Source organism: Accipiter gentilis, chromosome Z, assembly GCF_929443795.1.
Source record: "Accipiter gentilis chromosome Z, bAccGen1.1, whole genome shotgun sequence".
In the NCBI taxonomy this organism is placed as follows: Eukaryota; Metazoa; Chordata; class Aves; order Accipitriformes; family Accipitridae; genus Astur; species Astur gentilis.
In genome coordinates, this window is record NC_064919.1 from 34,097,105 (window position 1) to 34,121,223 (window position 24,119).

The window sequence follows — 24,119 nt, forward strand, 5'->3', positions numbered from 1 at the left end:
CTTTTGGGACTAAGATCTTTGAAATTTTGTAATCCTTATAATGGCAATAACGAAGACGAAAACCATGTTATCTCTGAACATCCTGTCCTCAGACACCAAGATAAAAATCGATCAAGACTGCAGAAGAGCTACCACTAACTTTAGCCCAGGGAGGGAGGAAAAGGGGGAATAAAACAATTTCCCACCCAGAAAGTGAATAAAATTAATCAAGACAATCTCTTACTTCAATAGCAATTTATTATCATAAAAAGTAATAACAAGTAGGCTTAAATCCTTTTGTCTTAAAAATTTAGTGTAACACAGAGGTCACTGCTACAGTTCTATGAAACCTATGGCAAAATTGTATCCCCAAATCACACCGTTCTGCTTCATCCTCATAGACATCAATGGTGTGGGACACAAAACAACACAGAAACAGATCGCTCTATACAGCACTTGTCATGACGATCATTAGGCCTCAAGATGCTACAAGTTATTCTGTAAGAGCTATTAAGTATAACTTTAGTTTTCCCCTTTGTTCCCCTGGAACAATCAAATATTTCACACATTTTTTGGTGTAAAGATTCTGATCTTTAAAGAACTGTATTTTTTCCCCGTATCTCTTCTTTGCTGCTAAAGTTTTCCTTTTTTAGTTTCCCCCCTTAGTGACATGGCTGCCCCATTCCAGGAGATTAAAAACAGCAGCAACGTTTGCAGTCGCTCTCCACACAGCATCACGTCTTCCCTACACATTCTGAAGCCAATGCTTAGCTCTAGCACTTTCCTTTAACACTGCTGCCAGAACAACTTGGCAGCACACAGTTCAGGAACACTACCTGCTCCAGCTTCTTGGGAGCTCTAGAGCTTAAAGTAAGCTCAAGCTAAGTACCCAAGATAGCTAATTTACATGTAGTTCAGATTCGTGTAAAGGAGCAGCAGCCAGATGCTGCAGGACTGATGCATCTTCACGTTACAGCTGTACAAAAAGGCCTAAGCAAGTCATAATACTGTTCATCAGTGGCTTGCAGGACCAAAAAAAAGTCTCCATAAGCAAGCACGCTTATTGGTGGAAAGGAAGGATGGTCCTAATTCTGTCAAGCATTTCATGTGTTGAATTTAAGCTTACAATGTTACTCAATATTCAAAAGTAAGCAGAAGCCTCTGAGTGAAACCCTTCTGGCTAGCAGAAATGTAGTGAAGGAAGAAACAGAACACAAGTAAACTTTATATAGCTACTCAGATGTGGCTTGTCATGATTTCAGGTATACAAGAAGGTCTGTTCTTCACGATCAAACCCCCTAGATGGATACTTCTGCATGAACTTCACAGTAGCACATGGAATTGGGGAGCTCAGAGAAAACAAATCAGTAAGCAGCTTCATGTACATCTATATCCACTCTGGATTTAGAGAGTCATGGGAAAAAGTATAAACACAATCATAAGATAAACGTATGGAGGAGGTACTAGATCAACATGTTCTATGAACACACTCCAGTTGTTCTACAACAGCAGTTCACACTCTTCTCTAAGCAGATCCACAAGTTAAGCTCCAGGCGAAAAGGGGGTGTTAAATTTACTCAAAAATACTTTTTTTGAGTTTTCTCTCAGGTGGATCTCTTGGGGAAAAAAACCCCAATCCCAAAACAATGCTTACAGCCAAACTGCAAAATCCGGTCTTACCTAACATCCTAAACAACTATCTTGCTTTGTAAATGTACCTAGCAGTTTATGAATATCCCACGCTTACTCAATAATACCTTAATGACTTTTAACTGAGGTAGCCACATCACAATATATTAGCAATGCCAACACAAAGGGAAAAGCTCAACTAAGATGCTCAAGAACAGTTAGTTTGCCAAAACCAATAGCATCTGCTTCCAAAAATGTAATTTTCTGTCTTGCTCTCCTCCTCCCACCTTTTACTTCCTGTTTCTCCTCTTGCCCATCTCTAACAAAGAGCAACACGGAAAAATTTCGCTTTCCAGTTCATTTGTAAAATGTCTTTGGATTTTCAAAAGCAAATTTTCAAATGAAGAATCAGTGAATTTACTCTTAAATGAATGTAATTTAAAACACTGACACTAAAGGACAATCTCTGACCCCAGCCACTGACGTGTCAGATGCCAGCTCTATCATCTTCCTGCGCTTGCCTAGCTGCTAGAGCTGTGGAAAGACACCTGCATGGGCAAAACACAGAAGTTGTGAAAAGGTCCCTTTCATTGTAAGTCTCATCCCATTATGTAAACACTCAAAGAATCACCTGTCTAATCACTGTCTTTCAAGTACTCAGGTAAAAAGTACATAGATCTGTCATACCCTTGACCTTTCTTGTGGCATTCATATTACTTCTGTAGCTATAATAGCCTATATTCAAATTTAACATTAAAAAAATCAACATTAAGGATAATTAATACCCCGGTATTTTGGAAAACATTTCCCGGATTTTTTTGTGGTCCCTTATCACAGATCTTTTTCAAGGTAATCCAGAAGCCCCTCTATCCACATCCAAATCACCCAACCAAACAAGAAAATCCCAACTGAAAATCAAATACCCCAATATCTAAGTTGCTTAATACTTGTATTGCAGAATGTACATTCAGGTAAAGTTCTGTAATGTAAACATCCAGTTCTGATTTCTTTTCTTCAACCACTATCTAAAATTTGAGGGGTCTCTCCACTGCCTAAATGCTTTAACGAAACTAAAGGAATGAAGACTCTCACTTCAGATACATTGCATTGACCCCAAGTAGCATAAAACCCCTGCTTCCAAGATACATACCCACCAAATAAACAAGCTTGAAGAGAAAAATCACGCTCCTGTTTAAAAAAGAGAGCACTAACCAGACTGGCATGCATAACACTGGTTTCTCTACCTAGACCAGATACTGTGTGTATATTCCCAAATATAAAAATAAAATTGTACGAATTGCATGCAACTGTACATAGTGCAGTTCAAGTAATACTGAGGTGTTCTCCTTGGTTTTGTGAAGCATGTGGACAACAGCAAACTGCAGGGTTATAATTGTAATGTGATCCTTGGGTTTCTTCTTCCACAGAAACACACAAAACTACTTTTATTTAAAAAACTCTAGCCCACAACAGGGAGACATTAAACAATTTAGCCATGATAACTGTACTGTGAAGAATTTCTGAATTTCCTTATGCCTGTCTAGATTACCCAACCAGATTTTTTGTTAGAAGTCCTTTAATAGAACTCTTTTTTTCACAAACCACACACCAATAAAGGTGTTTTCTGCTTTGATTACATACAGTTGTTCATCAGGTGGAAGTAGATGAAGGTAGTTTTTTACATTATAAAACTAACCTCATCCTTATGAAGCATATGGAATATACAAATTAAAAGATTCCAGTTAAGCATCACCGTATAGTGACCCTTCGTATCTGTGTGAGATGACCAGCTATGAAATTGTAACTACTGAAACTGTACACAGGTGCCTTGCTATATCATACTTATGTTGTAGCTTTCTTTCTAAAACATACCACAACTGCCTCTGCATTTGGGACATTTTCGTCCATTTCATCTATTCAGCCGCTGTGTTACCACTTCTCGGTACATGATAGAGATATATATCAGTAGAAGAAAAATGACAAAGAAATCATCCAAGAACCCCAGAATTCCAAAGAGGGCCTCAGGAAGAAAATCCAGAGGTGAAGCCAGGTAGAGCAAGGCTCCAAGCAAGCAGAGGAATATTCTGATGCGAAACATCCAGAAGAGGCCCCCAACAGAAAACATCTCCCTGAAAGCATGCCGCAATAAAGTGGGCAGATCCATAATTCTTTCCATAATCTATGAAGAAAGAAACCAAAGGTTAATATTTTGCTTTAGCAACAGGCCCATGCTAAATGTTTTTTTTTTTCAGTCTAAATTTTCTATTACTACATTAGAGTTTTGGAATCTCTTAGTTTATAAGAATTAAAACAAAAACCAGTAAGACAAGACTTCCTGGATTTAGTTTTGCTGTGTAAAAAGTCAGATTTAGAATACATCAAGAAACAGTCAAACTGTGTTATTCTGTACTGTAAAACATACAATTAACTCCCTGCAAAATACACTGGCATATATTAAGAAAGAAAAGCAGTGACTACTGGAGTAAAACAAATAATTGAGAAAGTGAGAAACAGCAAACAAGTTAACTGGAGTGAAATATTGATCAGAATAGAAGACAGCTAGGACTGCAAGTCAAAAACAATAGGTAAAGTAGAATTGGTTGCAGAAACACAACACCCCCTCCCCTGGCATATAACCAGTGATTCACACAAGTTTCCGAAGGATGGATCAAGCTTCAAAGTAAATTAAAGAACCTTTAAATGAATCCATCCCTGGCTCCTTTCCATTTTTCTACTATGATTCTGTCATCTTAGTGAGGGACTGCTCAGTAGAAAATATTCAGGTTTTTGTTGTGAGGTGTAGGGAGGGGTTAACTTTGAAATTTTTTTCATGCTGGTTCCTCTTCTACTGTAGACAGTTTCTACACAGAGCCATGACACTAAAATGAGTTATTGCCAAGGCTGAAAAAGCTCTCTAGGAAGGAATTTTGTATGTGGTTAAGGCAATAGACCATGTATAAATCAAAGATAATTTATCTAGTCCGATTAGGGCTTTAATGCAGAATTCTGGCATGACCTCAAACAGGTTATTGGGGACTAGACACAGAGCCCACAGAGAGGTCTAATGGAGCCTGAAAGGTAGGTTCAATCTATTCTAGATCAAAACATAACTGTTTGGTGGTTCAGAACATGAAAAAAAAAAATCCCGTCTCACACCTCTTTTGTCTCTTTGGACTGTAAATTTTTCTCGCTAATGTTTTGTTGCTACATCCAAATACAATGAACAGATGACGACAGGCAAGGAAGTTGCTAGTATGCATGTGTGTGCACTTCACATTGCGACCAGAACATGCACACAGAAGACAGGCTCATAAGGCTGACTTTCTAAAGTTTGTAGAACTTCAACCATCTCTCTTAGCTATTTATAAAAAAAAATCCTGGTTTTTTTCACTCAGAGAGCAGAAGAAACACTAATATAATCTAGGAAGAAAATTAAAAAATTAAGACAGCATATAGTTTGAAATCTGAGGAAGAAAGGCACAGAGTAGAACTTCAGATTCTTCTAATCAATGTAGAGAGATCAATCAAGTGAATATTCTTCCCTGCAGGTCATGTACTTCATTAAGTATTTTTACTGACTAATTATCAATCCTTTCAAATTAACAAGTCATAATTTAAAAAGAGCTTAACACATGAATAGGGAACTCAAGACTTATCAGCAGCTCTCACTCACAACAAAAATGCAAGTTTTCATACTTTTCCACAAATTACAAATAAATATTTTCAAGGTCATGGGTTGGCCCAAACTATATTAACACAAATTTCCTAAGGAAAACTTGCATAGTCCCTAAGGATCATAACGAGAAAATTCATATCCCAGGGGATTAAAAAAAAAAAAAAAAAGACACCCTCCCCCCCCTCCCCCCCCCCCCAAATGCTGTTAATCTCCCCTAAAATCATGGGCTTCCACCCATATTTACCCAAAACTTACAGATCTGGGCTGTCCTGAGAATCTCCGATTGTAATCATTAACATCTTGAAATACTTGGGTTGCATCCTGCTGATCTTCACCAAAGAGTGGTAAAAACAATGTTACCTAGGCACAGCAAGGAGATTTTGTTATATATGCAACTGCCTTTTAAATGCAGGCACTGTAAATGAGAATGAATGCATAACCATGCAAGCAGTACCACCCAATTTACCTGTTACTCAGAGGAAGGTAGAAGAATATCTATGTAAGGAGAGACACTAAAAAATCACTTATTTTCCCCTTTTCCATCTTCCTCACCTTTATTTTTTGTGTATCTCTCCTCACTGCCTACACTCTAAACCTAGACATTCTTCCTCTAGTCATACCCATTTTCCTTTCTTTCTTCTGTGTTCTTACAGTCATTTGGCTTGCTCATACACATAATCAAAGCAGGATATAACGTATGGGCAAAGGCGTGAAGGATGTTATGTAATTCATCAGAAGTCACTAGCTCTGTAGTTTGTGCACTGTTAAATTAAAGATATACTTTTATTAAAACATACACTATAAGACTCAGGGATCTTAAGTGTTAATGAGTTGCAGGGACATATTTCAAACTGACAATGTAAGTAAAGTTGCGTAGGAAGTAATTTAATGCTTGCTCTACAAAGCTCAAATTAATAATACATACAAACTAAAAATAGGGACAAAATAAGAAATTGTCATGGGTGGGGTTTTTTTTGGCAGAGAGAGAAGGAAGGGAGAGGGTACTTCTCAGAAACAAGTCGTATACTGCCTACTGGCAGTCTTCCACAACAGCCAGGTCTTTGGATGCAAGTTCTGGTGAAGAAGTTATATAATATCCCAAAGAAAAAGCATGGAAGAATCATAGTTAAGATCTTACAATTTTCTGTTTTCATATAATCTTCGGGAAAATGGCTGAGTTATCAGTGCTGTTCACTTAAATTTGAGTTGCAGGAACAATCTGTATTTTCTGAGCCATTTGGCAAAGCAAAATGTTAAAAAACTCTACATGTCCACCATCTATGTCTCACATATCCATATTCTTTCAGCTTCTCAGACTTCTTCTGTCAGTCTCACTATTGCAGTTCACATGTAAGTGCTTTTTTAGTAAGCTATACCAGATAGCCAAACTATCAGGTCCATGATTACTTGAAATATTACCGTTTGTCTGCAGATTGGACAACGGATGGCACCAAGCCATGAGCCATACCTCCAGTAGGCAATAATGCAGGAACCTGATGAAGGTAAGTTACACACATTTAAACTTCTGAGCTGAAACACCCACTGCATGAGGTAAAATGTTACACACCAATGAAAACAACAGAAGTGTATGAGCAGTTAGGTTAAACCTATCTGTTCTCGTGTAATTTTGTATACAGCATTCACTAAAGATACCAAGAACCACTGTGTTTGAGTTCAAAGCTATTAATGATAAAATGATAAAAATCCTGAATAGGTTCAACTGCATGATTAATTTTAAGGTATTATTTCCTGAAAAGACAGAAAACTTCTTAGTCATTAACTGAAGAAGCAAATAATTAAAAATTTTACCAGTTTAAAATTCAGAAGTCACAAAAATGGCAAGAGATGTAAAATTTCTTCTAAAACCCTGGCTTTATTCTCAGAGTTTCAACAGATGAAGGAATATATAAAAATCTGAGTACTTTAACTGTTTGCCAAATTTGTAAATATTTTTTTTCAAATGACTAGGCATGGTATGCACTAAATGCTCCATAAAACTAGATGAATGCAGCGAAAAATTCCTACTGGGAACCTTGAGGAGAGGAAGCAAAATGCTACAAGGGCGTTTATATATAAAATTGAATAGCTGAGCACAAAAACAAAAGGGAAACACTTTAAGCATTGTGAACTTAGTCTCAATTCTTCAGGACTTCCAAGAAAAAAAACACCACTCTGAGATAAAGATAACACCAAGCAGAATTTTTTACTCCTTCTAAACCATTTTTTTTTTTTTTATATGGTACATTTCCAAGTGTTTTTCAGCCTCTTCCATTTTTTACTAACTGGAAATAAATTATACTCTCTGTCCTTGACATTTTAAAATTAACCACAGTTTCAATCCTGATAGCTTAGAAGAAAATGCAGCACACTCTCAAAGTGACTGTTTATTTACAAGTGTATTTTCTCAACTATTTATATAAAAATTATTTCTAATGCAGACAAGCAGTTAAAATCAAACAAAGCTTTGCATTAGGTTGGCTGTACTAGTGCCAAAAATTTGTATTTCTGTTCTGGTTTTATCTTTGCGACTTGATGTTTTTCCTGCTTACCACAGAAGAGATGTCCACAGTTTGTTTCTATAGGAAATGTAGCCTGTTGCAAACAGACTGGACAGGACATATCTGTATAGAAGCGATGTCTATCACCAGCAGAAGCATCCTGCTGGAACAGAAGAGAAATGCAAGGTGTTAGAGATACTATTTTTATACAAGTCTACTGAGTTGAAAAAAAAAATAAAATCCAGCGTTCATTTACTGGAAGTCAAACACAAAACTATGTGAAATGGAAGAGAAATAGATTTAAATTAAAAAATCGAACATTCTTAAATGCAAAAACTGATTCACTAAGCAACTTCTTTTTGTGACAAGCCCATTATTTTCCCTTCATCTGTTACGTAAGTGTGTGCTTCAATCCAGTTAAAGACCACTAAGAACGAACCCCCTTGGTCCTTTACATTGTTAGGTTAGATATGCTGTAGAATGACTAAATTAGATCTAGACTGTTACTTTGTATTATCCTAAGTAATTCTACCCAGAGCGAGGTAATTGGACTGCACTGCTTACCAGTTGCAGTATTCAGTGTTCCTAAACCCAAGCATAGACATCTGCTTGTGCATGTCACTGCCATGAAATGTTTTTTCTCCCCATTTTGCCGTATTTGTTTTCCACATAAATATGCATTGTAGTTAAAAATCTCTCATTATTTCAAGAAGTATTATGATGAAAGACTCTCCTCAATACTCTCCAAAAGCATGGCTTTTCAGTCTAGGGCTGGGACTCAGCAATTTCCAGTAATCTGGCCCAGTCTCTCCCATCCTCTCCTCTACATGTTAGAACTGGATGCAGGTACAGAACCGCAGAATGGCTTGGGCTGGAAGGACCTTTAAAGATCTTGTAGTCCAACTCTCCTACCATGGGCAGGGACATCTGTCACTAGATCAGGTTGTTCAAAGCCCCATCCAACCTGGCCTTGAACACTTCTAGGGATGGGGCATCTGCAACTTCTTTGGGCAACCTGGCCCAGTGTCTCACCTCCCTCACCATAAAAAATTTCTTCCTTCTGTCCCATTTAAACCTCACCTCTTTCGGTTTAAAACCATTGACTCTTGTCCTGTCACTAGAGGCTTTGGTAAAAAGTTTGTCTCTGACAGTCTTTGTTGCCTGGCGCTTGTTGCTGTGCATTACTCTGCTACACACACATTATCTGTCTAAATATCTAACCCCAGTCCTGTGGCAGCAAACTGTACTCCAGATTTCCTTTCCTTTACCACTAAATTCCCAGGAACATGGCAGGAAGCACACAACGTAATCTAACATACTCCACCTTGTGGCAAAGACTTGTTCGAAAAAAACCAAGCAAAATACTTAATTTTAATTGATTAACTTATCCATTAAAAAAAGCCCACATTATCTCATTACTTGATGCCTCTGCACAGTAAGTAAGCTTCCGTAACTTTCAAGACCAGCTTCTTCCAGAGCCTCAGAGAAGTCTATCCCACCCCAAACCAGACAGGTGAATGATGCCAACACTTAGCACAGCACCTGCTCAGTTTGAAGCTGCTGACGAAGAGCTCGGACTAGTTCTTGATTTTCTGGGTGAATATTCTGATGTTCATTTCTGTGAAAGGAAATACAAGCAATAAGAAAAACTGAACACTTTGACCCAACACTGAAAAATAAGTGATTGGAAAAAAAAGAAACTTGAACAAAGAGAAAAAAATCATTCTTTCCTGCTATAAAGGATTTTAAAGGAGGCACACAAACAATTGAGGAAACAGGACATTTATTATAGGTCCTAAAGTTACTCTGGACAGCAGAGTACAGCAGCAAGATTTTTCAGAGACTCCATAATCAATCATGAAATCATGTTAAAACTAGATTTTCATCTGAAACAAAATTAAGCCATTAACCTGCAAAAAATCAAGTTGCTGGAAAGCTTTTATAGTGCAGAAATATTTTTAATTTCTGTCTCCACTGATAGTTTTTGCATTGTTGGTCTACTTGTAAATTTCTTATTTTTTTTACTCACTGCCTAAGTTACAGAGTTGAAAAATCCTAACTACTTCAACTTTATTTGCTACATGAAAGATTAAGACAACATTTACATAAGAAGGGTTTGGCAAACTCTTAGATTTAGAATGTTGAATTTATGTAACTATCAGCAGACAAGATATAAAAAGAAATCACTCTTTTTAAATCACACTCTGAAAAGAAAGACTCTTCGGGCAACAAAACTACAGGTTAGAGATGCCAAGGGGAATTATGGGGAAGAGACTCATTGAAGAAAGGAGGCTGGATGTATTACTAGTTTGAAATTCAAAAGCACAATGGGAACAGAATTGGAATTAAAAATAATGCTGACAACAATAAGAGGTGTTGAGTTACAATAAATACGAGTCAACAGCATCATATTCAAAACTGTGAATTTTTATGCTTTATTTATTCATATGGATTTCACTGGTGGTACATGCTGCTCAGCACTGTTGAGGTCTCAGCTGGATTCTGTTTTCCATTTTGGGCTAAATGCATAAAAACACATAGAGAAGTTGGAGGAAGTTCAGAAGAGAATAAGAGCTACTGCCCACATTTTTTAAACATCAGAGAAAGAGTGAAGAAATGTCAGTTCATATAGAAGACTGCTCATGGAGAGAAAAGGGGACAGGATAAGGTTTTCGTTCTATAAATAAGAGTAATTATTTCCCACAGTTATGTAAGGTTGGTGGAAAAATATTTCTAACCACTAAGTATACAAAATCAGAAAGGTTACCTCAGGCTATCGTGATCTATCTTGACAAAAAGTTAAATCAAAAAACAGGTGGCACTGCTTTGAAGGATGATCTAGGCATCCTGATCCTCTGTCAGACCTGAAGGCTGGACTGGCTGAATTTTTAGGACATTTTCAGCTTGCAGTTCTATTTACATAATTTCCTCAATGGCTCTAGGAGCTTCTGCAATATTTTCCTTCATCTGATGTGGACAATCATAGTACAGTATTACTGCTATCTTTAACATTTTGTTTCCTTCAAAGAGAAACAGACAAACCCCATATTTTTCATACTAATATTTACATGGTTATCTGTAAAAAGTTATTTAACACTAATGTGGGTGACCTATATGATCTTATATCATGGGAAGCTTACATTAAAGCCCTTCTTGCCCATCCTGGGTCTCCATGAGCCAGATTTTGTGGATGTTGTCTGTCATACATGTTATATATATAAAAGTATTTTCCTGTTTAGATGCTACAAATGAGCATATTTTGCACCTTCAGTTTGCCAGAACTTTGATATATATTGAAATTCAATTCAAATCATGCACAAGTGGAAGGTGTGAATTATAAGCCAGTTTATTCTGATTCCTTCATAAGAACTAATTGCAAATTTCCTGCTAAAGTGTTCATTTATATGACTTTACTTTGGTATCACATACTACATTGAACATATGAGAATATTTGTAGAGCTGTGGAGGTACAATACGTACAACATTTGCCACTTATGCATAAGATGCTGAGGTAGCAGAACACTGTGCAATGTCCAGGAGGGGACCAGCAGAGCTCAAGACATATCTAATTCGTAACTTCTGTCATGCAATTAGTGTGAGAAAATAAATGAAATAAATGAAAGACAGTATGGTGCTATGTAATTAAAGGCATTATCAAACACCAGTCAGAAAGAAAAAAAGTTAGATGCAGAGTCTTTTAATTTCCCCAGTTCTGAGTGTTAGCACTCCATAACTTGAGGAAAAAAGTCCCATGATGTGGAAAGATTTTAGTATGAATCACAAAGGCCACACCAAACTATCATTACCAGAAGGAGACAGACTGCCGACTCATTCAGTGTGCAGTCTCACACAGGGAAAAGTGAGGGACAGTACTTAGGGGGACTGGTGTATCACTGTGCAATGATGGCCATTGTTAATGTCCAAGGATTAAGATCTCACTTCTGCTGAAAATACTGACTTGATCTTATAATCAAACCATATGATGGGATAGAAAAATGAGAGAAAAAGATCTAAACCTGAGGATTCATGAACATGGGTCAGGTAAGCCATCTGGGACAAGTAGGGAATCTCTGATACAGAACACTGGAGGGTCAGGCTCCCTTTAATTTGTTGGATAAACTAACTTTTCACAGTCTCATTTGTAATGTGACAATCGACTCACAGGTTTCAAAGAGGATGGAAAAAATCTGGCTGCACCTTATCAAAATTTGTAACTCAAAGACATACACACTTTGCAAAAGTATCTTACAGTGACTGAAAATCTGCAACTTGGGATATATGTTAATTACCGCTAATAAGTTTCACCACTAAAAGCACAGAGACCTTCAGCTTATGCCTTGATGTGATGCTTCCTTGAGTTCTCCCTGCTGGAAACAAGTACAGCAACCATATCGCTTAACAGTTCTTCCTATATTCCACTTCTGCCCCCTAATATCTACTGCAACATACACTCTTTGCTGCCTACTTTCCCTTTTTATTCAGTTCCTGCAACCTTATTCACTACCCTAAGCTTTCTTTTATGTATTCTTACCCAGGACCTGTTCCTACCCAGCTTAAGTACTTCAGATGTTGCATACAGAAGTACGGGTAGAAGAGAGACTGGGGTAATGGACACAGTATAAGGAGACCACTGTATTGCCTAAGATAACTAGAGAAGAAAAATAAAATACTCCTTTTCTCCCCCACTCCCCCTTCAGTACTAAATAAAAATTACTATACTTTTTGTACCGTATAGATTTTGTACCGTACTGTGTAGATTTTGATGGAGACAATACAAAGGAGTAGAGGAAAAATGCTGCTGAATACAATTTCAGAAGGTACCAGAAGGCACAGTGGCGAGCTGAGAGGATGCTGATAGGACTTTCAGTAGTCAGTCAAACAATACAGAAGTAAACAAGCTTCAAGACTTCCAAAATATGGGAACTTTGTGTCCGAGTTTGTTTACCCCTCCAGAAAATAAACCATCAGGGCATGTAACAGGATCTACAGATAAACTTTTTACTTAGCTCATTACACTCCAGAGGTAGTTAGTAACTAGCTGTTTTCTCCCTCCCCAAGTAACCCTTCATCATTGATGTATCATCTCCCAGAACTTCAGTCCTCCCACTACTCTTGCCCACTGCTGACCCTTGTTCCACTCACCTTTTTTCATGTTCCTAACTTACTTTCCTCTACAAAGTTCAAAAAGAAAATGTTTATTTTTAAACTAAACACTTAAAACTCAAGTCACAAATGCTAAAAATATCAATATAAGGGGTAGAGAAAGCGTAAGAGAACAGAGGGAAAAGAGGCACTCTTGAAGCCATCTGAATAACTGAAACAGCCTTGGAAAGAAAAGCAAGGTGAAGTGCATATGTTTCTCTTAGATTCCCTTGCTATCTCCTGGTCCTGAACAGCAGTACTGCCTTGCAGTCCAACCAAGCTTTCCCACTTCCTGTTTCTTTTGCAGCTCGCTCTCAAATACCTCCTACCCCGCTAATACTTCTCATATGGACAGATCCTCCCCAGTAAATTCCATAGTGCCAAGGCATCACTAAAATTGAGTTCTCCTAGTTGTTAAAACTCTCCTGTGTTCAGAAGTCTACAGACATCTGTAAAAAAAAAAAAAAGAGCCCATCTGAAGCTCAGACTTATTTTCCCCAAACACATAGGCTAAGATACTTGTTAGGTTGCAAGGAAAAACGCTGAAATGAAAAATAATTTTACTTGACCATTTACTTGACCAGTTTAATTACTTGACCATTAAAGTTACTGAATTCCGAACTTAACATTTTGCTTTATGGAAAGCATATTAAAGTCCATTGTTTCCCAGCTTATTAATTTATAAACAAATCAGTCAATTTATTCAGGTTTGGCGGTTTGGTTTTGGAAGGAGACTGCAACTAGAACATACATTGGAGGATTATATCCAATCTTAATTGTGGAGTCATTATTGACAAATCTGTACTTTGTAATCAAATATGACACATCAGCCATATAGACTGTGCATTCAGACATTTTCAGTCTTAAGGAATGATGAACACTACTCTGTCTGATCGTCTGAAGATAAAGAAGAGTTAAACTTCCCTTTTAGAAATGCATCACTTCATTCTGTGAATTAAATTATGAAACTCTGCCAAGCAATTAAACAGAGTAAGTGATCAAACAATCATTTCCTTAATGTCACAAAATCACAGTTGTTTAATATACCAATGCAAAAATTTGTTGAGAAAGTTAGAATTTTACAAATACAGGTATGTTGGTCAATTCCTGTCAACATATTCTCACCTTAAAAGTGTATATACCAGAGCAGCAATGAAAGTGAAACTGAGCACAACTGCCACCAGTACCTGGTCACTTATTCCTTCTATAACCGAGTCACTATCTAGCTTCAAACTCTGAACTTCTGCTTGGTGACTGGCCATCACAGCTCTAAAATGTAAAAAGAAATATATACATATACATATTAAAACATACAAGTGCACACATACATTTGAAACATAGTTATGAATAATATGTATACACATCTATTCATACACACAATAAATTGCTGAAGCAACAGATTAGTCATCGCTGGGGGAAAAAAATGGTAAAAGAAGAGGGAACAGATGCCTTTTTACCAAACACTGAGCTTGCTGCAGGGGACTGCAAAACATTTGTCTTGCACAGTAGCAAACAAGTCTTAAATGACTGTGTTGTGATCCAAGAGATTTTTTTTTTTTTAAACATCAGTCAGATACTTTGCCTGGGAATCTTTACAAGGTAACTTGCCTAGGAATAGGTCATTGCTGAATTAGACATATTCTAAGATTCATATTCTAGACATATTCATTTAAAAAAAGTATAATGACTCTGCATTATCAAGAATTTTAGCTATTACACAACACATCATTGCTGCTACGCTAAGACAACGTAATTTTTAGAAACCTAATTTTCAACCACTTATGTGAAGAAAGAAATAAAGACATGTAGGGTTTAGCTGTTTATTTAGAGTGTTAAATGCCCATTTGGATACACAGGAATCACCTGATGCATTTCATATTTTATCTGACTTTTCTATGCATTACCATCCTTCAGCTGGAAACATGGGAAAAACTTGAAGGAAAAAGAGTATTATCAGGCTTCCCTAGTTAAACTGGTTTGTTTTATATTCATTTCACATATGCAACAATCAGGATGACATGCCAACACCAACATTTATTAACCTACGGCATTAACTACAGCTGGAGACAAGCAAAGTAAAATAGTTTCCAACACACTGCTAAATCACTCCTGTTGCAATCAGGAAGTGAAAATGAACAACAGCTGTGAATATTACAAAACCAGGAGAGTGAAGCTAACTCTGGCAAATGACCAAAGAAGTCATATTGAAGCTGTGTCCATCACAATTAAAGTATTTTTCATACAGAGCTGACAAAATCTCAGCATCAGTTTATGAGGTCAGGTAAGACTGGTATTATTTACTTTACTTCCTAGTCCAGACTGTGCGCCTTAAGCTAGCAAGCTTTCATCAGTGTTTCTCTCTACTTCATAGCTCATGTGTCATTTTTTAATTTGAACCTTGCCGTCTAGCAAATATCACCAGACACTGTGTCGTGGTTTAATCCCATCCAGCAACGAAGCACCACACAGCTGCTTGCTCACTCTTCCCCCCTCCCAGTGGGATGGGGAGGAGAATTGAAAAAAAGAAGTAAAACTCATGGGTTGAGATAAGAATGGTTTAATAACTAAAATAATATAAAATATAACATTAATAATAATAAATAATAACAATGAAAATGAATGTAACAAAAAGAGAGAGAGATAAAACCCAAGAAAAGACAAGTGATGTGCAAGGCAATTGCTCACCACCCACTGACCAGTACTGAAGCAGTGATCTGCCCCTCCCAGCCAACTCCCCCAGGTTTATATAATGAGCATGACCTTCTATGGTATGGAATATCCCTTTGGCTAGTTCAGGTCAGCTGTCCTGGCCATGCTCCCTCCCACCTTCTTGTACACCTGCTTGCTGGCAGAGCATGGGAAACTGAAAAATCCTTGACTTAGGATAACCGCTACTCAGAGACAACTAAAACATCAGTGTGTTATCAACATCATTCTCACATTAAATCCATAACACACTGTATCAGCTACTAAGATGAAAATTAACTCTATCCCAGCTGAAACCAGGACACACTGCCTGGCCCTGAATTAGCTGCCAAATTAAAATGGAATACAAGTCATCAGGATTTTAGTAGATACCTGTAATGACTACCCTGGCAAGATTTCAACATGCTAATCTACTGCTAATATAAAGGTGTCATATTTTCCATAAGATAGCTACTCTCACTGTCCAGATCGTTTCTTGTAAGAGTTGTGGAGCTTTTTCCAAGCTTCCTTACATTTGTGGGAGCTGCCCTCTGTAGCAGCAATGCAAAAGAAGCTGGTATATTCTAACATTATTGTAAAAAAGGGTAAGTGATAAAATTAAGTACCATAAGAGCAGAGAAAACTCATGGAGAATGAAGGGTAGATTCTTTTAATTGATGTTGTATTTTTGGGCTTCCATTGTGAAAACCAAAATGAAATAATGAAGCATATGTGAAGTCAAACAATAAAATAAGTTATCCTAAGTGTTCCTATCTGAACTGAGACTATTATTTCTCTAACTATAGTCATAGTTTTTGCTAACTACAGCTTTCCACAAGCAACTGTGTCATAGTCTAACTACTGAACTGTCAATTAATATTTGGAAAGAGTAACTTTTCACAAAGGTAGAACACCAGTGACCCATCAGGGGCCATGTTTAAAGTAGGTCAGTATTGACAAAAGTTTCATATATACTAATGAATAAAAGACCAGATCTTTGTGAAAAGGCCTTCCATAGGAACAAGAGCATACACAAGGAGTTATAGCATTTCTCTGTGTAGCTAGTTACACAATTATATTGCTATAGTTAAAGCCATGAGGCTAAGGTGTTGTGGAAGTTTTCTGAGCAGCACTTCCTCGTTGCTGAGGATCTGGACTGGTAGGTGTGCTGTGATGCCTCCCCAGCTCAAAACTCCCAACCTGTATACTTTATTTCTTTGCATATCCAATCCTGAAGACGCTTCTCTCTCTTACAATACATCATTCTGGGACACTCATTTTCTACAACTGTGTCTCAGGCAGTGTGCTTGTGTCTTCAATTCCTATGTTTTCTCTCCTTAAGTACCATCATCAGTCCACCAATTTTTACTGTGTCACACTGTCATCTCTGGGTTGACCACTCAGTATAAAACAAGAAGTAAATGGCAAGGAACTGGTATGTAATGATTCCTCCATTGTTCTGCATCAGCTCTGTTAGAATAGACCAACAGGCTAATAATAACTACATCCCATTAAGTACTATGCACTTTTTTTTCAGAAATACACACTGTAGCAGAGACTTACAGCTGATTTAACTGCACCTTTAGAAGGTGAGTGTTCCCCACACTGACACCTCAAAGGTTTCCAGTGTCACTGCTTGCTTGGTGCACTCTGAAACCAACACATGAATTGGCAGTATCACAGAAAGTTAACTCGGTTTCCCTGAACAGCCTTCGAGACATCCACTCTAGAGCTCGCTCTCCTTCTCTGCATGTTCCTTGCAACAACCCTCTTAATCCTTTTCTGTCTATTAATAGCACTCACTACATCTGCTTGCCTTCATTTCTGCTCGCGCGCTCCTCTTGAAATACCAAACTATGGTGCCAAGGTTAGCAGCAGAATATGAATAAGAAATACACAGATCCTCACTTTCTCTTCCTTGCTGCACGTAATGCCAGTTACTTCTATCTACTTCACCCCTTCACTTACCATATATAACTTTCCCAATAACCATTTTCACACAAACTTAGCATCTAGAAGAAATTCATGCACAGTCTTTCTGGCTACATAAAATGCCACTCCCTCAAACATTTTGTCTTCACTTATGTATTAATACTCCCAAGATGTATAGAGGGGAGAGTGGAATCTCTGCCTGTCTCTCTTCCAGCTGCTTCTATTACTAAATTCCAGAGAAGATGGGCTATGGATGCTTAAGACTCATGTTGCTCATGTTTTAATTTACTTGCTGCTTCTGGCCAGCCAACAAGGGCTGAGCATATTCCCCTCATTACCTCTAGCACTTTTTCTGAAACAGACCATTGCACAGCAGGGCTGACATGAATTGTGTAAACTAGGAACTACAAACAGAAAGGTTTCACTTCAGAAGATCAATACATAGTCAGATTAGTCATTCAGGCCTCAGTAGAGACAGTAACAATTGCCTCCTACTCTTATCTCTGGGTTAGCATGTAAAAAAAGCAATGGCTACAAGGAGAACACAGCTAAAAAACACTATTTGAAAATTGTCTGACTGAAGGGGGAAGGAATTTTCTGATCTCAAGTCTGTTGTGAACATTTTCAAAAATAATATCTGGAACTGCAAGCTTGCAGTTCATGTTTTTTCAGGTGTAACCACAACAGCCAATGAACACATCTGCAGTGGTTTGAATGTGTAACAGGCTAGTTAACAGTCCTAAAATAGCTGCTTAAGGAATCTTGCCTCCCAGTGCATGTCTTTAGCAGTGGTGCTCTTTCAGTTGGTAAAATTAATAAGCAGGCTATAGAAGACTTAATTCTTAAATGATGTAATGAAGACCCTTCAGTCTTCAGAGACAACCAGCATTGACAAGAATTAAGTATATGTCGGAGAAGACTTCTAGAACCAGACTTTATCATAGACATCTAATGTCTCCTAAAACAATAACTGATAATAATTTGATGTCATTAATAGCAACTTATGTGGTTTGGATTGAATTAAATCTTTTTATGTTGATCCATTACATTTGTCTGGTTATGCAAAAACAACAGTATTTCATCAACCTTTTCATCATATAATCCTTTTCAGATCAGCCTTCTACACCACAGGCTTTTCAGACATTAAATAATTCTAAAGCTGTGCTTTCTTCTCTGTGGATTTATGCTACTTTTGTTTCTTTTTATACTTACAAAGAAGGTTTGAATTTTTTGAATGCTGTAGCTCTACTCTTTTATACAGGAAATTAATTCCTATCTACAGTAGCTATCTGAGAAAAGTACCAAATAAATAGAATTACTTCAGGGAAAAAAGGCAGTAATTGAAAATAGATTAAATTTTGAGAATAGATTTCTGGTTATACTTCAGATTTTTTTTCTCTTTTTTGCCATTTAACAAGGACAGCTTTCTTAAATGAAAGCATAACCCAACCCTGTGTTCCAATTAGGGGATGAAAACCAAACCACATCTAACAATACTCGCATCAAAATTAGAATTTATACAATCAACTTCACAATGTTAAAAGCATCAGTAGCAAAGTTTAAAAATCTGACAAAAATGTTGGGCTTTTTTCCTACATTAAAAGCAACAACAAAAGAGCCCCATACTTCATTTCCAGTTTCATTGCATCTCATCTTCTACTGGCACTTGCATGAACTAAAACAGTATGACCGCCCAGTGAGGGGAAAAAAGAGAAGGAGTTACTCCTCTGTTCCATTTGTGCTAGCTAAGTTTGCAGCACAGTACTTAGACTGGGATCAGCTTCATCTGCATTAGGATTCTTGATAGGTACTGAATGTAAGCAACCTCAGAAGGAATTGTCCACAAAATGCTTGGAAATAGAAAGGAATGGAATTTATCATTTGTAAAATCACAGTTTTGTTTGTAAAAACCATCACAGACTAAGCATCTGAACACAAAATAAACTTGTTCATTATCAGTTTTTCTGAGAGTGATCACTGGCAGAAAGCAACATGAATTTACTTACATTTCAAGTAAGAATCTGCAGGCCTTAAAAGTTACATTTCTCCCTCTATGGTCAAGTATGAACAATGCATGCAGGTTTATGCAAAAAAAGGAGAACCATAATGAGCAATACTGCAATTACAATGGCTTTTATTCTTGGAAACTTATACAGATCACATTGAAATGTGACAGCATGAGAAGATACACTAGTGCGGATGTATTATTTTTTTCATTTTTCAGATTTGAAAAGTATTATGACTTCCAATGTTCAACATACAGCACAGCTAGAACAATACCCCATGCCATGATTCATAAAGAAATAAAAAACAATCCAGTGTTTGCCATGATATATTAAGCACTTGCTGCCAGCTATCCAAAGCCAGAGTAGTTTTCTGAAGGATTTGAACTTTTCCAAGTTTATCGGGGAAGTACCATATGCTAATATACTCTCAAAAACCACAGAGGTTTTTAGGACCTACTACCAAAGGAATATAGAAGCATACTGTAAAAGAAGAGGCTGTCTTCACATCTGAGAAGTAAACAAGCAGCACTGCTGTGAGATAAAAATTAGTAATCAAGAACAACATTTTATTGACCTTAAAAGCATGGTACAATTTGCTCCACACCTGAAAGATATGTTGGATAACAACGTGTCCTTTCAAGGATGGGCTGGGAGTGAACTGGATAAGGACAATGGGGTTTGCTGATTTTTTGTTGGTTTTTTTTGGGTTTTTTTTTTTTTTTTTTACCTTCAATTTTATTTTGAGTATTTTCTTCTTGGTGCAGTACTGGCAACCACCCTCAGTGTTCAAAAAAAATTATAAAATGAAGACAGTGGTGGTGGGCCAGGGTGCAAGTCAGAACCTGTAATACCTTTTGCCTGTTGTCTTTTATTAGTAGAAGAACTACCCCTCTCCTTAAAAATGCTGCTTAATTTGTAGAGATTGTCTGTTTTCCAGGATAAATTAATTCCTCTCCAACTAGCAAAATATTATGAGTCACATTTTTTTTTTTAAGATCAAAAAGGCTTTAACTCCTCAAAATTTTCTTCCATGGTAAAAGGAACAACAAAAAAATTGGTTTAATTTGTATGAACAGGTTTCTAATAAGATTGACCTGTTTTAGATAACAGAAATCAACTTTTAAGAATTTGAGCATATTAAAATGGAGCATATTTATTCTGTAACCCACCCCATGCATGCATATTAGCTTATATTGAAATATCTAAAACATGAATTTAGTGTTTTTCTTTTATTTAAGAGAAAAATAGACATAAATTCCCCAAATAAAGACAAATTCTTAAATGTGGAGCAATAATTGAGACCTCTTGTATCAGAAGTTATTCAATTACTTCCTACTGCAGGGTAGCAGCAGGTCATGGCCACTGTCTGTGGTTGAGAATGGGACTCTGTGAATGGATTTGACCCAGCAAACTAGATCCTATAGTTATTTTTAGTTTCCTTCATGACAAGCTCAAAGGTATGCCTACAGTGCATTCAGAAAGCATTAACAACAGCAGGCAGTAAGTATGCATGATGAATGGTAAATGTACAAGCAGTATTGAAGACTCTAGCATAAGTTTACAAGCCTGTATCAGCTAAATCCTGACCTGATACATTTTATCCAGGTACTTTATGGTACCAAAGTAGGACTTTGAAATAGCAGTTTAGAATGTGTAACATTATAAAACAGAAATAAGGGAAATGACAGATGGTATACTCAAAAAAAGTGGTTTTGAGGAAACAGGATTTATTAGCTTTTCATTTTCATGACCATAGTCTTATCTGTATAAAGCACATGCAATAATCTCTAGTATTAGGTCTCTCCATACATGTTAAAAGTCACAAGACCACCCAAAGGGCACATTTACTAAAGGAAATAAAAAAAAACCCCAAACATAGCAACATACAAATTGACAAGATACAGTCTGTGAGAAGGTTGCTAAAACTGATTTAGGAATATCTTACTAGGATTTCATGCAGTCTGTTAATACAGCATTATTATGAGTTAGCAGCAACTTTGGAGTCACAAATCAGCCCACCTTGTACAGCAAAATTACAGCCAAACTCAGCTGTACCATATTCAGTCACCTCTTCACCATAAAACACCTTTGCTTTCAGGACTATGTTGACTACATTTACTTGCATTCATGCTTTTTGCAAAAGAGACAGGAAAAAGCCCAGACAGTCTTGCCAAAATAGGGGAGAGGGCAATTTCAGTAAGCAAATAACAATTTTGTTCCATATACCTTGGCCAATACTGAGGCACTTGCCTTGTAAAGCAGGTCTCTGCAAGGTCTGAGGTCAGCAGCCTCTGAGGTACATTTTTTTCTAAAGAAGAAAAAAAAGAAAAAAAAGAAACCCCTAAAGTACGAAAGCAGGTACTCTACTTTTGCTGGTGGAATCATGCTTTGCAAGTTAAACATACTACAGATGCAAAGTCCAGATGCACTTCTGCAAGGGAAAGTAATCCGCAGGTAATACACCATTCTACTGGGAAAACAGAAAGTGTCCAATCATTTTTCTCATGAGCCTGAAACAAAGTTCATGGCTTGAAGCAAAAAGACAAATTCAATGGTCTGTACAGCATTACTATTTGGAATATCTGTCTGGCTGACACATGCCCTGTGTAAAACAATCCTAAACAAAGTCTTCCACTACTTTATAAGGCTAAAACATACTGAAAGGTATAGAGCACTAAAAAACCCCAGAGGGTAGAACTGAATTCATAGGCAGATAGGAACATAAGAAAGCGCCTGCCAATGCCTTCAGTTTGGATATCTGACTTTTCTGATCAGACAGGAAGAGAAAGGAAATAACGTCACTTAATGATAATGTTTACTGAAATATGGTAATACTTCAGCTGAGAAAGAAAGGTCTTTAAATCTCTCTTTTAAGAAAAGTGCCCAAGATTTCTTTACTGTGGAAAGCAATGATTCAGTACAAAACCTCACATCTAAAATAGATAGCAAGACAAAAAGCAGTACTACATTTGTTTGTATCAACGAAATAGCAAACGTAAGCTACACATCATGACAAGAGGCAGAGTGGGAAATAGGTATATAAAGGAAGATGTGGCAGAAAACCTTAAACACTGAAATATACCTGTGAAAGCATTGTTTGTCAAAAGTACCAAGCATATAGCTTAAAGTACACATTAAAACTTGGAACAGAAAGTTACAGTTGCACAGCTTACATAGCTTTCTAAGACTTTTTAACTCATTCCTGAACGTGAAAGCTACCTTTAAATGAAAGGAGGCCAAATTCATAACTTAAAAATGAAAACAGCAGGTTATACAATGAGATGAGTGAGAATGTACTTTACTAGGAAAAGTTGAGAATTCTCATAGCTTTTACAATACACTTTAATTCAAAACAGGCTGACATAAAGGAAAACTCCGATTTTGTCCATGCTATTACCTTATTTAATGGAAGAACTGGGAGCAAACTGGAACTAAGTGACAGTTACTAGATCTGCAACCCTTCCTTTCCCGTTTGTTTATCCAACTCTCAGCTGTTATCAGTGCACCGTGCTTGCTACTCCACATTGCTGCACTTCATACCAGTTGCTGATAGGGAGCCGTACAGTTTATCATGAGCCCCGACACTCTCATTGCAAACGTCGGACGGGCCAAAATTCAACAGACTACTGAGAAGGAGCTTCTTTAAAAGCTCAGGCAATCCCTTGGCAGCATGATGGAAAGCCACTCTGGCCACAAAACGCACTTATCTTTGAGATTAAAACCTAACTGAATTACCGCTAAGTAAGTAATTTTTTTAAATGTTAATTAATTTTTACCACAGCAGAGTTTTGCTGAGAGAGACGACGTCAGAGTCATTTTCTACTCCAAAAAGAGACGGAAGCCCCGTAGAGGATGCTTCCTTACTAGCAAGAGAATGCCTGTGGGCGCAGCGTCCTCGCAAGCCCACGCTCCCGAAGCCAGAGACAGCCGGGGCTCGGGCTGCCGCTGCAGCTCCCTTCCGGCCCTGCCGAGACCCTCCCCGCCCCCAAACCAGCTCCTACCCGCCGCCAGCCTGCGCGGCGACAGCCGAGAGCACGCAGAACCGGGGGAAGGGAGCAGACCCCGTGGAGGGCTACGGTTCCCGCCCGCCCTCCCCCACACGTCTCAGGGGCCCAGCGACGTACAAGAGCCTCCGCAGCCTGCAGCCGACCGCGCCTCGCCGCAGCGCCGGCTCCCCCTCCCCCCTCCGGCAGCGGGGTTAAAGGCCACCACGCCCGACCGGACCGGAACAAGACGCGAGCGACGGGGCGGACATCCACAGCGCCGCTGCCGCCCCCTCCCCTCCCCTCCCCCGCCTCTGAGAACCGACAGCTCGCGCCCCCCCTCTCCTCCCCCCACCGGTTATAACAGGGTGGGGGGAGGAGACCCCCCCCCCCCGCCGGGGCGGGCCGAAGGGAGCCCCCGCCCCCTCCCCTTCTCCTCAGCGGCGCGGGGAGGGGCGCGGCCCCGCGCGGCGGTACCTCAGCTCCCGGCGCGCGCGACGCTCGCCACCGACCACGGCCCCGCCCCCCGCCCCGCCTCGCCCGCTCCCGCCTCGCCTCGCCCGCTCCCGCCTCGCAGCACCTCGTCGCG

General features: G+C 38.3%; 1 protein-coding gene across 15 annotated transcripts; it reads right to left on the reverse strand.

Moving 5' to 3' along the window:
• Positions 1–242: 242 nt before the first annotated feature.
• On the reverse strand, positions 243–24,049 carry LOC126036155 (E3 ubiquitin-protein ligase RNF170-like). 15 transcript variants are annotated; one of them, XM_049795577.1, is made up of 9 exons: positions 24,008–24,048; positions 21,774–21,855; positions 19,548–19,592; positions 14,050–14,193; positions 9,325–9,400; positions 7,834–7,945; positions 6,704–6,777; positions 5,540–5,644; positions 243–3,787 (listed from the first exon to the last, which is right to left on the reverse strand). In XM_049795577.1, the coding sequence occupies exons 4-9, from the start codon at positions 14,184–14,186 to the stop codon at positions 3,518–3,520; spliced, it is 774 nt and encodes a 257-aa protein (XP_049651534.1). In that variant the 5' UTR covers positions 14,187–14,193; positions 19,548–19,592; positions 21,774–21,855; positions 24,008–24,048; the 3' UTR covers positions 243–3,517. The 15 variants fall into 15 exon arrangements, with proteins under 15 accessions (XP_049651534.1, XP_049651538.1, XP_049651531.1 ...); XM_049795581.1 differs by lacking the exon at positions 19,548–19,592 and having other exon boundaries at positions 7,834–7,942; XM_049795574.1 differs by lacking the exon at positions 19,548–19,592.
• Between the last annotated feature and the right edge of the window lie 70 nt (positions 24,050–24,119).

Excerpts from the sequence above, each read along its gene's own strand:
- LOC126036155 (XM_049795579.1), bottom strand. The coding sequence starts at position 14,186 with ATGGCCAGTCACCAAGCAGAAGTTCAGAGTTTGAAGCTAGATAGTGAC. Across the intron at positions 6,778-7,833 it reads CTGTGGACATCTCTTCTGTG|GTTCCTGCATTATTGCCTAC; the intron begins GTAAGCAGGAAA and ends TACCTTCATCAG. Across the intron at positions 5,645-6,703 it reads GTCCAATCTGCAGACAAACG|GTAACATTGTTTTTACCACT; the intron begins GTAATATTTCAA and ends TGCTGTGCCTAG.